The sequence below is a fragment of the Ceratotherium simum genome, chromosome 2 (genome assembly GCF_057802395.1).
Source record: "Ceratotherium simum simum isolate JZ-2026a chromosome 2, ASM5780239v1, whole genome shotgun sequence".
Lineage (NCBI taxonomy): Eukaryota > Metazoa > Chordata > Mammalia > Perissodactyla > Rhinocerotidae > Ceratotherium > Ceratotherium simum.
Window position 1 is genome coordinate 50126859 of NC_141901.1, and position 16884 is coordinate 50143742.

A 16884-nucleotide genomic window follows, 5' to 3' on the forward strand; every position below is an offset into this window, starting at 1 on the left:
GATCAAGAATTAAAGAAAATTGTGAAGCAACCTGAGTATAGAATTCATCTAGCTTTATGTTTTCAAATTAGGCCTTATGTTTACACAATTTGATAATATCAAATCTTTATTGTCAAACCTAAATATTTCAACTGATTTCCTCAGAAACAACTCTCTTTGAACATTTATATGTTGTAAGCATACATAACATTTAGTTTAAAAATAATTATAATAATCAGTATAAATACCATGAATGGATTTGGGAACAAATATGACTGACTCCTGGTAAGTAACAACTTGCTGATGTGAGCATAAGCACACAAGCAGCCTAGGGCATAATGTTTAGGATGTGGATATTCACAAGGCCAGTAAGTTTTACAGCAAAACTGGAGTGTTTCAGTTAATCCAGTGAGTCAATTAGCTGGCGGTCATTTAAGAGTTTCCATTGTGCTATAAAATTTCCCTAAAAAGAGATTGCACCATATTACTCTCCAACTAACATTGTTGGGAGTGACTCTTTCTCCAAACTGTCATCAACTCTTGGAATTATCAAACTTTTTAATCCTTGACTTGGGTGGAAATATTTTTAAATTTACATGTCTTTAATTGTGAATGAAGTTGGGCATTTTTCATATGCTCCCTGGATATTTGTATGTGACAACTTTGTGCAAAATACCTCTAAGATATATCTGAGCCTGTTACATTTGTAATAGGCAATTTAGGGCCTATTTAAATGGTCAATTTAAGATCGGTTCATTTTTGAAAAGTTTATTTGCATAGTCGGTATCTTAAGCATTATTTAACTAATTAATAGTAACTCAATTTTCATCTGCTCTTTTTTGCTTTTTTTAGGAATTACTTGGAACTTGTTGCACAATCAATTCAAGATTGGATCATAAAAGAAGAAGCTATATATCAGGAAACTAAAATGGCTGAGGAAATCGCTAGGAGCAAGCTTGAACTGGAATTGACATCTTCTGCTAATGCCAAAATTGCTTCTCCTAACAAAATTTATTCTGTTAAAAAATCTAAAAGTAGGTAACTGGTTGAACTTATACGTGAAGTCCCCCAAAATTCTCTTACTTCTTAATTTAATCAAGACTGAATATTTCAGGATTAAAAAGAGTTATCCATGGGGCCAGCCCGGTGACACAAGCGGTTAAGTGCTCACGCTCCGCTGCGGCAACCTAGGGTTTGCCGGTTCAGATCCTGGGCGCGCACCAACGCACTGCTTGTCAAGCCATGCTGTGGCAGTGTCCCATATAAAGTAGAGGAAGATGGGCACGGATGTTAGCCCAGGGCCAGTCTTCCTCAGCAAAAAAAAAAAGAGGAGGATTGGCAGATGTTAGCTCAGGGCTGGTCTTCCTCAAAAAAAAAAAAAGAGTTACCCACAAAATTTCTGCGACTCTTCACTTTCTCTAAAAAATAGAATAATTGCATTCCAAACATGATGAGGTTGTACCTGAGTGGGATAATGGAATATTTGTCTTATGTTGACCCCACTTCCTGCCAGATCTGGAAGATTTGATCTCTTGTGCAGATCAATTATGATGTTAGGGAAATGTTAGATGCCTTTATTCTGGTAGGATTGATAGGTTCAGCTGTCTAACAATTGTTAACAATATATGAGGTAAATTCAGAGTCAGTACGTCTCCATTAGAATAATTATAGATTCCAAAAGTGAAATTAAAACAAGACCTTCCTTAGAAGAGCAAACAGAAGAGTCCTAAGACTAACTGAGGGTGGGAATCCAAAAACAAAGGGAAAAGAGATTTTGGGGGGCCTGTGGCAGGGACTTGACAGGATGTTGGATCAATACATATCTTTGTTTTTGTTGTTAATTTCCATGGCTTTGATGCTGTCAGGGGAAGGGGGAAGAGGGTGACAAAAAGAGAAAAGATATTTGATAAAGAAGTGAAACAATGAAGTAATTCATCTGGGAAATAAGGATATTTCACTAGGTTTGTACAAAGGGAATAGACTCCATGTTAATAATATTCATTATTTCTGATAGCCAAAGTTGAAAGTGACTCATAAAGAAGCAAAGCTATATAATTTCCAAAGTTTTTGCAACCTCCATCAATTACCAAAAGAATTAGTACTTGGCTTGATTCTAAAGTAAAACTTAGAAAACCAAGTTGATGATGAATCATTCACCATCCACCAAAATGGTTATATAATCCATCCATCAGCTTGGCCTTCCTCCTGAGGGGAAAGCAACAGGACAGCACTAAGTACCTGGAAGGATGGAGGGGACTATACAAAAAAGAGAGAGAGAGTCGCCCTCTCACAACTGTGCCTACAGCCTTACTTGCCTATTTAGCAAGAAAAATTGTGGGTTAACCTGCCTTTTCTTTATTCTGCTTCTGAACAGAACCAGAAGCTTAATAGCTATGTAGGTGCCTGTGGAAATCCAGAGAACGGTCGGTTTGGGATTGGAATACACCTGGCAGGTATTGCATTCAGTTTGAGGCCTCTCAAGTCAGGAAAGACATAAATCTTCAAAACTGAATGACCACAATGGCAAGAGGGGAGCTTTGAAATGGAAAGAAAAGTTAGATTTGCTCTGTGCGGTCCTAAGGGGTTAAACTAGGAGTGATTAGGCTAAAGCCCTAGGAAGAGAGTCCAGTTCAATAAGGGCTTCGATGTCTCAACACACCAAGAATGGAAGACACTGCTCTCACCACCAGTGAGTTCTTCATCCCTGAAGGAGCTCAGTTCCACTTCACATGTCCACTTGGGAGATGGCAAGAAAAAATGCAGAGATGAGTGAATGCGGAGTTGAACTTGATAAGCTTTGTGATCCCCTACAACCCAGATGTTTGGTCCTTCTATGAAACTTTATTTTAGGGAGTTACTAAGAAGTTTCATTTTCTCTGGTTATAGATAACAAAGGAATGAGCAAAACAGAGTTATCAGATCAAGAAAAAGAGAAAGAGAAAGAGAAGGAAAGGATTCCTTTCATTTTAGAAGGCTCTCTCAAGGTAATCCAAGGAAAGACAAATGACCGAGTAATCACAAATTCAAAGTTATTTTGTGATGGGGAATTTGTGTGGTGCAACAGCAAATAATCTTTTTGTTAAACTCTCAGAAATGATTGAATCTGAAATGAAAGGACAATCTCTCCACCACACTGTCTCCTCCACCAGCTGATAAGCCGTTAAGGGAAGCTGTGTTATTCATTTTTATATAACCCAAATCCAGACCAGTGCCTTGTCCATACTTGGTATATTCTCTGTTTCTGCTGCAGCTGATTATTTTTGTTTGCATATTTTTAATTGCAATTTTTGTTTACAAAAGTAATATATGCTTTAATAATAAATCAGAATCACCCTGGTTCTCCTAAGCCCCTGAAATAAGAAATATTAACAGTTGTATGAGCGTATGTCCTAGGCTCATACAAGCACGCGTGCACAAATATAAAGAGAGTTTTCATTTGCTTGGTTTTGGTTTAGATTTGGTATTTTTTTTTTTACTGCGCCACATGCTTTTTTCTCTTAGCTATTTATCATGAATATCACTTCCAGACAATATCTAGAGATCTCACTTTTTTAGCAATATATTAGTCCATAATTTGGATGCAGCATAATTTGTTAAATAATTTCCTTATTAATAATTATCAATTTATGTTCCTATTTATTCAGAAATATTTAACTTTTATGTAGTCAAATCAGTCATCTTTGGCCAAAATTTAAAAGACACAATGCCAAATTTTGACAAGAATGTGAAGTAAAATGAATTCTCATACACTGCTGTTTGAAGTATAGGTTGGCACTTCCACTTTGGAAAACTAGACATATCTGCTAAAGTTAGCCATACAATTTCTCTTTAACCGAACAATTCCACTCCGAAGTATATACCTAATAGAAATGCATACATGTGTGCACCAAGACACACGGACAACATTGTTCTTGTGGCATTATTTTTAATTCTTCCAAACCAGGAACAATTCAAATATTCATCAGTAGATTGCCTAGTATGATTTAGTTATATGATGAGATACTATGTAAATCTGGAAATGAATGACCTATAGCTACACATAGAAATAAGAATGAATTTCACAAACATGTTAAACAAAAGAAGAGAGAGTCAAAAGAATATATACCTTACGTATAATTTCATTTACATAAAGTTTACAAACAGGCAAAGCTAAACTAAAGTATTACAGATTAGGACAATGGTTGCCTTTGGGGTAGTAGAAGTGGGTAGTGGTTGGGGAGAAGCCTGAGGAGGGCTCCTGGGGAGCTGGAGATAATCTAGTTCTTGACCTGGGGGTGGTTACAGGAGTGTTTACTTGCTGGTAATTCATTCAGCTATTCACTTAGGATTTGTGCTCTTTTTGTATGTATGTTATAGCTTATCAAAAAAAGTTTTAAAAAAACCTATCATTCTCTTTCTGGTTTCAGGGCTTCTGTGTTTTTTGTTCCATTAGGTTGATTCCACCCTGAGATTATACATTAATTTTTCTGCACGCTCTTAGAATATTTTCATAGATATATTTTTTATATTTAGATATCTAATCTATCTAAAATTCGTTTTTAATAGTCTAATGTAAGGGTCTTACTTTTTCTTTGCCCAGATGAACTGTCATTTTACTAAAAACATTTAATTAAATGTAACATTAATCCCCCAGGGCTCCACTGAGTTGGGATGTTGACTATATTGCATATTAGGTACCCATTCCTTTTTTGTGTGTGTGTGAGGAAGATCAGCCCTGAGCTAACGTCTGATACCAATCCTCCTCTTTTTTTGCTGAGGAAGACCGGCTCTGAGCTAACATCTGTGCCCATCTTCCTCTACTTTATATGGGACGCCTCCACAGCATGGCTTGACAAGAAGTGCGTCAGCGTGCATCCGGGATCCGCACCCAGGAACCCTGGGCCGCTGAAGCGGAGCGCAAGCACTTAATCGCTTGCGCCACTGGGCTGGCCCCCCCATTCATTGTTTTAAATCCATTTTTGAATGCTGTATTCTGTTTCAGTCACCTACCTAATTATTCCTTTGCTAGTACCATACTATTTTAATTGCAGTAGCTTTATTATAAGCTTAAACATTGGTTAGGCAAGAGCTGACTTCCCCACCCCCATCAGCATGCAATAAACCTCAAAACAATGTTGGTTAATGTTGGTGAGCCTCTGTGGCATCTTGGTCTTAATGGTAAAGATAATTACGTGGCAAATCTTTAAGTTTATTATTAATTGCTGCTTAATTTTATCAGATTTTTTAAATGTCTATTGGTATTGAAACTAACATCTATTGGATTTCCTCCTTTATTTTGTTGATGTATTGAATTATGGATATTGATTTAACAATATGAATAACATTTGCATTTCTAAAACAAAATCCTCTTCAGCATTTCCTAAAGTTTAGTCCTCATCCCACATAACCACATATATCATAATTGCCTAGGTGTCTCTGGGGGAGGAGAGACATAAAATGCATGCCTTCACTCCATCCTAACTGCATCTTTGAGAGTAGAATCTAGGAATTTTAATTTTTAATAAGCTCCTTTATGTACATTATAGATGAAAAATTATAGCACTATTTTTTCATGATGTGTTATTATTTTAATAAACAATTAGGTTTGATTTGATGGTATTTTATCTAGAATTTTTGTGCCTATGATGACTGAAATTAGTCTAAAGACTTTTGTATTGTTATTAATAAGCATCAGTATTAAGATTGTGTTGGCAAAGTTGCCATATACAAGATCTACAGGGAAAAAAATCACTGGAATTCCGATTCACTAACAATAACCAATTAGAAAATGTAATATAAAACAAATATCATTCACAAGGTCATCAAAACCTATAAGGTGCCAAGAAAAATAAATTAATAAAAGATGTACAGAGTCTTCATGGAGAAAATTACAAAATATTGAAGGACACTAAACACCTAAATAAGTGGGAAAATACCCCATTATCATGGAAGAGAAGATTCAATTTAGGAAATGAAATACGCTATAAATTCAATGTAATTCCTATCAAAATCCCAACAGTGTTTTTTATGAACCTTGGAAAGCTGATTCTAAAATTAATAAAGAAAAATAAAGTGATAAGAACTTTCTTTCAGATGACATTAGACTGGAAAATTCTGTCTCCTTATTTTCACATTTCTGTGTCTTAGTGTGTCTCTTGTAAACAGGGACTATAAATTAGAGTTTTTAAAAAAATCATGTCTGATGATTTCTCTTATAGCAGGAGAGTTTAATCCATTTATATCTATTCTGATTAATTATATATTTGGAATTTCTTCAACGAATCATTTTTGTATTTTTTATTTTCCTGCCTTTTCTATGATCCTCTTGTTTTTCTTCCTTTCCTTCGTATTGAGCATATTTTCTCTTTTCATTTGCCATCAATTTAATGATAGGGAACATGAATTTTAACTCTAATTAAGTGAAATGTTATCCTTCCCCCAAAACAAATTCTATTTTCTTATTAGTAGAACTGTATTACAAAAAAAAAAAAACTGTATTCAATGATTTGTCAATAAAATATTTGCAGAAATTACTTTTCTCACTTGTTACATAAGTACCTACATAATGTCCTTGATTTTGTCTCTGGACCCAAAAAGCCTGAAATATTTACTATCTGGCCCTTGATAGGAAAAGTTTAGAATGTAGACACTCTATTTCTATTCTACTATTGATTGCTCTAGAAATTCAACTTGTATATATGATTTAATGAAGTCTAAACTAAATAAAATATCTTTCCTTTCTTCCAGAACAATACAAAGAACTATTAAATTATTTACAATTTGCTTCTCCTCTCACAACGTATGTTTAAGCTTTATCTTGATTTTTCTTGTTCTCACAAATTAGACACTATTATTGTCATTGTTTTATATAGCCAATGTTATTTAGATTTAGTCCTGTGCTTACCATTTTTTTGTTGAGCATTTCTTCCTACATTTTATATTTTGGGAGTATTTCCTTTAGAACTTCCTTTAGTGAGGGTTTGTTGCTATTAAACCTCGGTTTTTACTTATCTGAAAAATGGCCTTTATTTTACTCTTATTCATTAAACATAGTTTTCATTTACAAAATTTTTGGTTGACTTTTTTATATCCTCTTAGTACTCTCAAGATGTAGTTCCACATTTTCCTTGCTGACATTGTAGTTGTTAATAAATGGATTGTCAATCTAATTTGTCATTCCTTGGTAGACAGTTTATCTTTTCTCTCTAGCTGCTTTGAAAACATTCAGTGGTGTGCTGGTAAATGTTTAGCAATAGCTCTCTAGGAAAAAAAAAAGTTTACTCTACATTGTGCTGCTATATAGTATGCATAGCACACTATTTACAAATAATAAAACATATAATACTCTTTATTGTAATTTCCATTTAGCCAATTGGTTCTCACAGAATGCTTTCACTGATTTTTACTAAGCTCTTGTATCCTTAGCCAAACTATGGTTACAATTGACAAAAAAGTGTAGTTCTAATATGAATGTTGGCTGATATTTTCTATGAACAAGTAAGGTAAAGGTTAACAAGAAAGGGATATGTCTCACTCATTCATCAATGACATGAGCAACTTTGCTGAATCAGATGATAATTTTTGAATCCTGGAAGAATATTTCTTTAATTTTGTGTGCTAGTTACAATGTGACAGCTCCAGATGTGACACACTTTTAAGTTTAATCTGCATAATTAACATTTTCTCCATCGCTTAAGTCTAGATAATCAACAGTCAATCAATCCCTGATTTGTAACATCTGCTGGTTTCTGTAGTGTAAATACGCCTATCATGGCTGATCTCAAGCTACCGATATGACATCACTGAATGCAGAGTTGGAAGCAATGTACAGTAGCACACCATTATATTGTATTTCTACGATACAGATACAGTTGACATAAATAACCTCAAGAGTATAGATAGTGAAATATAACAAAATAATTAGGAAGGTGCTAAGTTTTGAGCTTTTATTGCCTTTGTTCTTAATATGTTATTTAATTGTGCATTATTAACAATTGTCTGAAAAAGTTCCTGAAAATTGAACCATAAGCTCTTTCAAGCCAGTATGAGCTGGGTCCACTGTTATTTCCTGCTTTTAATTCATTGGCCTTCCTGAATGTTAGGATTAGTGTCTTTCATCAACTCTGGAAATGTCTCAGCCGTTATCTGTTCAAATACTGCCTTTTCAAAATTTCTATTCCATTTCCAAGAGGGCTTCCAAACTCATCTTATCTTTGATACTCTCTTGTTTCTCACTTATACTTTTGATTCCTCCTTTTCTTTATTTAAGCATATTAAACCACTTATTTTATATTCTCTATTTGATAATTCCAATATCTGCAATCTTTGCAGATATAATTTCACAGTTTGTTTCTTCTTCACATTCTTTCTTTTGGCTTATTTCTCAGGTTTTATGATTTTCATTTGCGAGCTCATATCAACTCACAACCTTTTTAGAATAAAATTTTAAGGTAATGTTCATTTTGGCCACAAATCTGTGTGAGGACAGGCTTGTGGTTAGGAGTTCTCAGGGGTGACTTTCCTCTCCCATTCTCCCTTTAACTCAGGGCCAAGGAAGCAGGCTAGAATTCATGGTCTTTCTCAATGGGGCAAGATTCTTTTCTAGTTCACCCAATGAAAGTGTCATTTTTTAAAATACCTGCTCTATTCAGAGGTCTCTGGTCTGATCTCCCAGGTTATGTCTGTAGTCCCCATTACCCATTAAAACCCAAGTTCTAGGCTGCCAGGGATAGGCAGGTACCCCCTGGGAAACTGCTGTCTTTGGTGCCCACCTCCTGCACTGGGTTAGTGCTTTCTCGTATACTCGACTTTGCTACCAGCCCTGCTATGCATTTCAATGATGATTTTTATATTTTATCCATAATTTTTGAAATATTTTATGTCAGGAAACACCTAGCATACCATGTTTCTGACTAACCATGTTTAAGACCTAAATTGGGGATGGGACTCATGTGGAAAAGTATAGGCGACAGGGAGACAAGCTAAGAGGCTGACGCAGTAGTTCAGGCTAAGGGTAAGAAGACCTGAACAGAGGATGAGAGAACAAAGTGAGGTGAGGAGAGATCTCTGAAGAGAACTGGCAGGATTTAGTACAGAGGAGTCGGGGGAGAGCAAGAGAACATCGAGGATGACTCCAAGGTTTCTAGCTCAGGATTTTGGTTTTTCAGAGATACCACTTACAAAAATCCTGTTAAATACTCTCCAAAATGAACCTCAATGGAATCTAATTTGTTTCAAAAATGCTGTTCAATGTTTTTAACGTGTTGGCAGGCATGGAAAGAAGAACAAGATCGATTAGCAGAAGAGGAACGCTTAAAGGAAGAAAAAAAAGCAGAAAAAAAGAATAAGGAAGCTGGTAAAAAGAAAGGCAAGGAAAAGGTAGAGAAAGAAGATAGTAGGCTTTTGAAGAAAAAATCTTTTTTCAAGGAGAACGCGAAAGAAGAGCAAATCAGGGACCCAGAAGTAACAGAGGAGCCCCTCCAGCAACCGGAATCTCAGATAGTTTACCCGGTAACATCAATTTTCTAAAAAGCATCTTTGGGTCATTCTTAACTGTTTTGGGAAAAACACAGCTTCTATGGAAACATAAGGTTCCCATTCTTTACTGCGACCCCAGAAGGCTTTGGGGTTTCTTCTAGCACAACTGGTCTCAGACCTGTATTCCACCCCGATACCTAGGACCTTCTTTGCAGCCAATCACCAAGATAGGAACACCCTCTTGAGTGCAGTGAAGCTAGGTTACTAAGGGCGGTAAAGATGGAAATTTGACACAAAAACATATATTTAGGTTTATGTAAATAAGCCACTGTGATAGGTCAAAGTGTCCACAAAGAATACCTTTTTATCTGGCTCGGATGACGGGGGTTCCTGAGTACACTCGATTGCCTCTCTGCAGGCACCTAGGTTTCTTGCTTGTATGCTTTGTAACACCTTCCCTTTGCCAATCTCTCCCTCATGCAGTTTTGGAAAATCTAATGGCAGAAAAACTGGAAAGAAATGTAACAGTCCTTTTCCCTTCTAGCTACTACTCTGAGCCAGGTGTTCTCAAGCTTTAGCATGTATCAGAATCACCTGAAGCTCTATTAGCAACACTTAGTAAAAAGTCTTTAACATATGACCCCCTAAAGCTAAAAGTGTCAATACTCCTCAATATATCAGTTCACTTTAAACAGAAAATTAACAGCCAAGGAAAGAGAAATTGATTTTTTCTCACACTGCCTTGGCAAGAGTACAGTGATTTGATTTGCACTGAATTATAAGGATGCTCCAATGAACAGAGTTTAAAACCATGGGCCTCGTTTAATTCTGCCTGTCATTGTAATACCACAGGAGTTGCTAAAGATACTATGGACACTGGCCCCTGAGTCTACAAAGTGGCAGACAAATCATTGAGCAGAAGTTAAGCTTATGGCAACTTGAGTTGGCTCACACTGATGAGTTGATTTTTGTCAGTTGCCGTTCCACACTCATAGCATGATATTTTCTCTTCCAGTTTCGTGGATACAATATGGGAGATATACCCGTCCAAATCTCAGGAACAAATTGTTATCTATATCCTTCAGATGGAGGGCAGATTGAAGTAGAAAAGACGACATTTGAAAAAGGTACATTTTGAAAGCAGCTGGTTAATCTCTTGAAAGCTATTAACCCATTTCAGATCATCTTGAGGCACTGTACTCTTGAGCGTGAAAGGTGAGAGTGGTAATGTGCCCACTGCTATGCATTTATGCGCCACATTCAGCATTTTTCACATTTTTCTGTTATAATTGACTCTGCAAGGCCCAGGCCAGCTGAGAGGTTAGCTGGGACACACTAATATGAACATTCCACTTGTTAAAATATTAAAACATTTCTATACGATTGGAAAATAGTATAGTAGTAACTGCAATAAGCAAATAGTTAATTAGTAATATTAATTACAACACATGGTGTTGTCTCAGAAACCAAGCACATACTGTGAACTTAGAGCAAATTTCTGGAGTGGGCTCTGGGGCACAGAGTTTGGCGGCCTGCTGTTGACACTGAGTTATTTTAGCTACAGAGAAATTGCCTCTGGCTTCAGAAATCTTTAAGTAGGAGAAGGGTCTTGCAGATGAGCTGAGGAGGACCTAGGCTGGAAAAGCCCTAAAGGAAATGCTTAAGTCTTCCCAAGGGAAGAACAGATCTGGGCTCTAGGGGACCTATCAGGGACGTCATGCAGGACTTATCTTTTCACTGTGCTTGAAAGATCCCTCAGGTGGGTTTGAGGACCTGGGCTTTACTTGACAGCTTACTGTCTGGTAGGGAGCAGTGGTCTCCAAAAGCTGTAAAGAAGTCAGTGTGGAGGGAATGTGAGCTGGAACCTGTATCATATCCACAAGATTACACATAGTCTAATGACTATCAATTTAATGAGGAAATCATTGCAGGAATTAGATGCTGTTCTCTATGTGAAATCATGGCTCAAGTGGAAACATCATTAGATAATATTTGCCACATCAAACGAAAGATCACACCAATGAATTTTAAAATAAAAAAGGCCTGCAAGTTATTCAAATTATTTGAAGAATGGCTTGTAATACAACTGACATCAAATACCAGATTGTTTTATTATATGAGGTTTATTTATTTAAAAACTGAAAGGGATTTTTTATTAATATATAGGTATGCACATTTATTTATATTATCATGTTTTAATATTTAACATTTTGAATATCATCCGTGGGTATGGGGTACAATTAGTAGTAATTAAAAATGGCACTCAGAATCACATAACTGAGAAAAGCACTGGACTCAAGTTTTATAATGCTTTGTTCTGTTTTCAATAACTATTCCTTGCTCTTACCAAAATTTGCATACGCATACAATGTATATAGGTTTCAAATGGTTCATAGTAAATACAGTATTTTCATTCTAATGTTACCAATTATGAGAGATGATAATTCAATCAAAGTTGAAAGGAAAAAGCTAGATTAAAAAAAGTAGAAGAAAAAAGCTGAGAGAAGAGACAAAAATGAGTCAGAACACTAGAAGAGAATATGTTATGAAAATTCTTATATGTTCCTACTAACAATAATAACTACTGTATCTAATGTTTATGTAATTCTTTATAAGTTGCAAAACTTTCACATTAACTATCTCATGTGATTAATCATAAAGTTGAGTATGGGTATACGTTAGCCTCGGCCAATTTATTTTCTCTTCTGTAATTTATTTGAGATGTGAGTAGAAAGTCTGCACGTGTCTCCCTGATCCACCTGCCATATATTCCTGGAATTCCACCATCACCTTATTCCTATAGGCATCTTTTCATAAAAATGGTGACATCCCTAGGGATTTCCCTTCCCTGACTTAAATTCTATGCTGTGTTATTTAAATGTCTTGTCAAGGAGCTTAATGGGGCATCATAATCAGCCCATCTTCTCTCCCATGATTCTTCCCCAGGCCCAACTTTTATCAAAGTGAGAGTGAAAAAGGACAAGCACAGTTTTATAATTCATTTAACAGACCCTAAGAAAATTGTGAGAAAGGAAAAAGAAGATGACGATTATTCTTTAGACGATGAAGAAGATGAAAGAGAGGAAGAACAAAATCTTGAAACAAGTGAGCAGCTGCATCTTTGTGGCAGTGGGGGCTTAATACTTCAGCAATGTGTCAAACCCATCCACCTGCCAGAAACACACGTGCATCCCTTGCACTTAGCATGTGTGACTTTTCCAGATGGTAACTAAAGTGTTTTGCCGTTCTGCTTATATACATTTTCCCTAATGTAATGTGTATATACATTGTATACATAGGCCATCTATAGAGGGCTGCTACTGGATTTTGCCGCCTGTGGGCACGAGCTCTTGATTCCAGTTATCATACACAGTCTACCTAGCCTGGCTGGCTTTGTGTAGCAACATTGAATTTGCAATGTCCATTCTGGCCTGAATTTTGTTTTGTGCATTTGTACCAAGTGCAGTCTCTATGACTCAGGTCCTATTACTTGATCTCTCCTGAAGGTTTAGCTTCTCTCCAATAGTCACTGCAAATGATGCGGTTTCGTTCTATGCTCTATCACTTAGTTGTCCCTAGAGTGTCAAATTTCTTAGGTTGCAAGGACAAGAGAAGAATCCTAAATTTGGCCATGAGGGTCTCTATCTATTTGTAGATGAGAGATCCAAGTAGATGTCCGTTGATTGTACACCATGAAACTTCCTGATAACACCCCTTAACATCCCCAGGCAACACCACCTAGGGAAACTAATTGCTTCTTGCCCATTATGACGTAGGTTGTACCTGCAAAAGGGGATGAGTTCATTAATAAAATGTTTTGGACTCAAATTTGTGATAAGATCAATAACAAAATCTTGCTAATAAATTTGGTTATGGTCACAGTATTTTCCAAACTCAAGATAGGAACACAGTCTTTGAACGAGTTTCAATGTACCCAAGAACTTAAAACAGAAATTTTTAAATTACTTTTCTTTGTTTTACCCAATATAAAAATATATTGTTTATTATAAAAAATTAGGAAATATAGGAATATTTAAAGAAGATAATAGTTGCCCGTAATTCCACCATCCCAGCAGTAACCATTGTTCATAGTGTATTTCTTTTTCACTTTATCATCATGAGCATTTTTCTATTCGTTAAATATTCTTTGAAAACAAGCTTTTTTAATGATTTTGCGATTCATCGGTATATACATATATATCATAATTTACTTAATCATATCCATGTTTTTACATATTTAGGTGATTTCCACTTTGCACTAAGTTTGCTTACGTTTCTTTTTAATAAAATGGAAATGTCCTTGATTCGATTTTGTCTTTTAGAAGAGTCAGATGTGGAGAATAAAGCTGTCAGCAAGTTTGGATCTTTTTCTGCCACCTTGGAAAATGGAATCTGCCTCTCAATAAGTTACTACGGATCAAGTGGAATGGCACCAGGTGAAATACACATAACAGAAAGGATGTGTCCCATGACCAAGGGTGTCTGCCCATCCTCGGTCTGCTCACTTGATGATAAACATGTTCTGATTTAATAACCTTCATTTCCTGAAGGGTGGGAATATATGTGTGTGTACGTATATATGTGTGTGTATATATGTATGTACATATATAATCTTTCATTCATAGAAAATAGCAGTGCTTTGACATTTTAAACAACATTTATCATATATATATAATCTTATATACAATCACATATGTATAATAAGATCGTATATATATATACATATATATATTTCAGTTATCTTTGGTAACTAGCCCATGAAAATAAGTCTGTTAATTGGTGTCAAAGAAAGCATAATTTGCCAAGAAATTCTCCTGGTTTTCTACAGAATAATATTTTTATGAATCCTGTGATTGTGCAACTGCTCAGTGTGCTTCAGAACATTAGTCTTAAAGGAGCCATTCATTGGACATCTTGAAGGATTTCTTTACCCCACTTTTAATAAACAAATTCTCCAACTGGAAGCTATTTCCTTACAAACCACAAAATAATATGTCACTTTACCAAAAACCAATTAGGAAATTTTGTGGGTTCTCGTGCATTTTACAGGAATCTAACCACAACAGATTTTAAAAAAAAAAACCCTTTACAAAATCAAAAGGAAGTCCCTATGCTATCTAGCCGTAAAACCATGTGTGCATCACGGTGATCCGATTATCTGCCTTACTATGTAGTTCCTTTTCTGCAGAGACAACGTTCCCATGGATCGTTATAATCTCGTTGCTTACCATGTGCCCAATATTGTAGTACTCTAGTGAGTTAAAGAGCTCATTAAACTTGTTATTATTTTTGCTTTATTTGGGGTTTTATCTTTTAATTTTGTATTTGATTTGTTTTTAAATCAGCACTTCAGGAAGTCATTTAGTGCCTAACATATCATGTATTAAAAGCCATTATCACACATAGTCATTAAAAAATCCTATCCCTTCTGAACATAGGTTACCATTATTTTAGATTAAGTTATTTACATTCTCTTTCAATTGTGTTGCTGCTATTTCCTAAGTGGTTTCCTTATTCTTGATTTAATCCTTAAGTTAATATGCAATCATTCCATTTAAAACAAATGTTCCTAATTTCAGATTATAAGTACTACATTCGAAAATGTTTATAGTGTAGATAATAAATAATGTTTTACTTCTTGTATATTAAAAAAAGTTGAAGGGAGGGCCGGCCCAGTGGCGTAGCGGTTACATGCTCACTCTGCTTCAGCAGCCCGGGGTTCGCAGGTTCAGATCCCGGGCGCACACCAACGCACCCCTTGTCAAGCCATGCTGTGGCGACGTCCCATATAAAGTAGAGGAAGATGGGCCCGGGTGTTAGCCCAGGGCCCATCTTCCTGAGCAAAAAGAGGAGGATTGGTGATGGATGTTAGCTCAGGGCTGATCTTCCTCACAAAAAAAAAAAAAAAATGTTGAAGGGCTGCCTGGTGGTGTAGTGGTTAAGTTTGCACACTCTGCGTGGCCTGAGGGTCACGGGGTTCAGGTCACAGGCATGGACCTACACACCACTCACCAAGCCGTGCTGTGGTGGCGTCCCATATACAAGATAGAGGAAGATTGGCATAGATGTTAGCTCAAGGACCATCTTCCTCAAGCAAAAAGAGGAAGATTGGCAACAGATGTTAGCTCAGAGCCAGTCTTCCTCACCAAAAAAAGAAAAAATGTTGAAGGCATGAATCTTTGTGAAAAATACGTTATAAATTTCTTAAGGATGCATGTAACACTAATATTTAAGAACTTTTATCTGCTAATGGCTAAACAAATTTCCAATCCAATTCTCCTCCCTTGGTTGGGTATATACAGCTCTCTAAAACTTATTCATCTTGCTTAACTGACTTCATGCCTATTGATTTTGATTGGTAACTCCCCATTTCCTTCTCCCCCCAGCCCCTGGCAACCACCATTCCACTCTTTGATTCTATGAATTTGACTATTTTAGATTCCTCATGTAAGTGGAATCATGCACTATTTGTCTTTCTGTGACTGGCTTTTTGCACTGAGTGTCATGTCCTCAAGGATCATCTATATTGTCGCATATTGCAGAATTTCCTTTTTTTTAAAGACTGAATAGTATTCCATTGTATGTATATGTTATATTTTATTTATCTATTTATCTATGGACATTTAGGTTGTTTCTACAACTCGGCTGCCCTATTTTTTTTGTGCTTTTCAGTTCCTTGAATGAACTGTGCTTTCTCTTATCTCTGGCCATTTGCTCATGCTGTGCTACTTGTTCAGAACACTTTCTCCTGCTATGTACACCGCCACTTTCAACAACTAAACTTCCTCCCATCCTTCAGGTCTCAGCTTACAGGTTACTTGCTCTGAGAAATCCCTCACAGAGCAAGTGGCAGTAGCATGTGAACTGGTCTTTGGAGGTCAGTGGAAATTGCTTAGGCAAAGAATCAAAGGAAGGAAATTCTAGATACCAGAAATAGTGTATGCAGAAGCTCAGTTGTACGAAAATGTGACATGTTTATGGAAAGCCAGACTATGCAGTATAGCCAAAGAATAGTTTGTATAGAGGTGTTTTGTGTTAGATGCCCTTCTTCTGGGTTCCGGTGGTGCTCTGTTTTGCCTCTATCACTGACTTAATCACACGACATTGTACTTAATGGTTTCTTCATCTGAAGTACCCATTACATTGTAAGTTCCTTGTAGTCTCGCTCATCGTTGGCTATCCAATTTATGGTACACAGTAGTAGGTACCCAATAAATATTTACTGAATGAGTAAATGAATGACAATGAGAGGGAGGAGTTTCTAGCTGCCTGTAACTGGATGCCATTCACTTATTTATATATTGTACTTCCTACGGATCAGGCAATTTGCTGGCACTGGTCACTAAGATGAATAAAGCCATGCTACTTCTGCTCAAAGAACTCATTGTCTAATGGGAAAAGAAAACATAAACGGAGAAATAACTGCATAAGGGCTAGAAATTATATATA

The 16884-nt window shown here is 36.3% G+C and overlaps 1 protein-coding gene across 1 annotated transcript in view; it reads left to right on the plus strand.

Moving 5' to 3' along the window:
* The window catches only part of SPAG17 (sperm associated antigen 17), a 193891-nt gene that overhangs the window by 113667 nt on the left and 63340 nt on the right, over nucleotides 1–16884 (plus strand). The window contains exons 19-24 of the mRNA XM_004420602.3: nucleotides 832–1013; nucleotides 2866–2963; nucleotides 9229–9468; nucleotides 10451–10562; nucleotides 12382–12540; nucleotides 13758–13871. Coding sequence (XP_004420659.2) covers nucleotides 832–1013; nucleotides 2866–2963; nucleotides 9229–9468; nucleotides 10451–10562; nucleotides 12382–12540; nucleotides 13758–13871 — 905 coding nt within the window. The remainder of the gene's footprint in view (nucleotides 1–831; nucleotides 1014–2865; nucleotides 2964–9228; nucleotides 9469–10450; nucleotides 10563–12381; nucleotides 12541–13757; nucleotides 13872–16884) is intronic.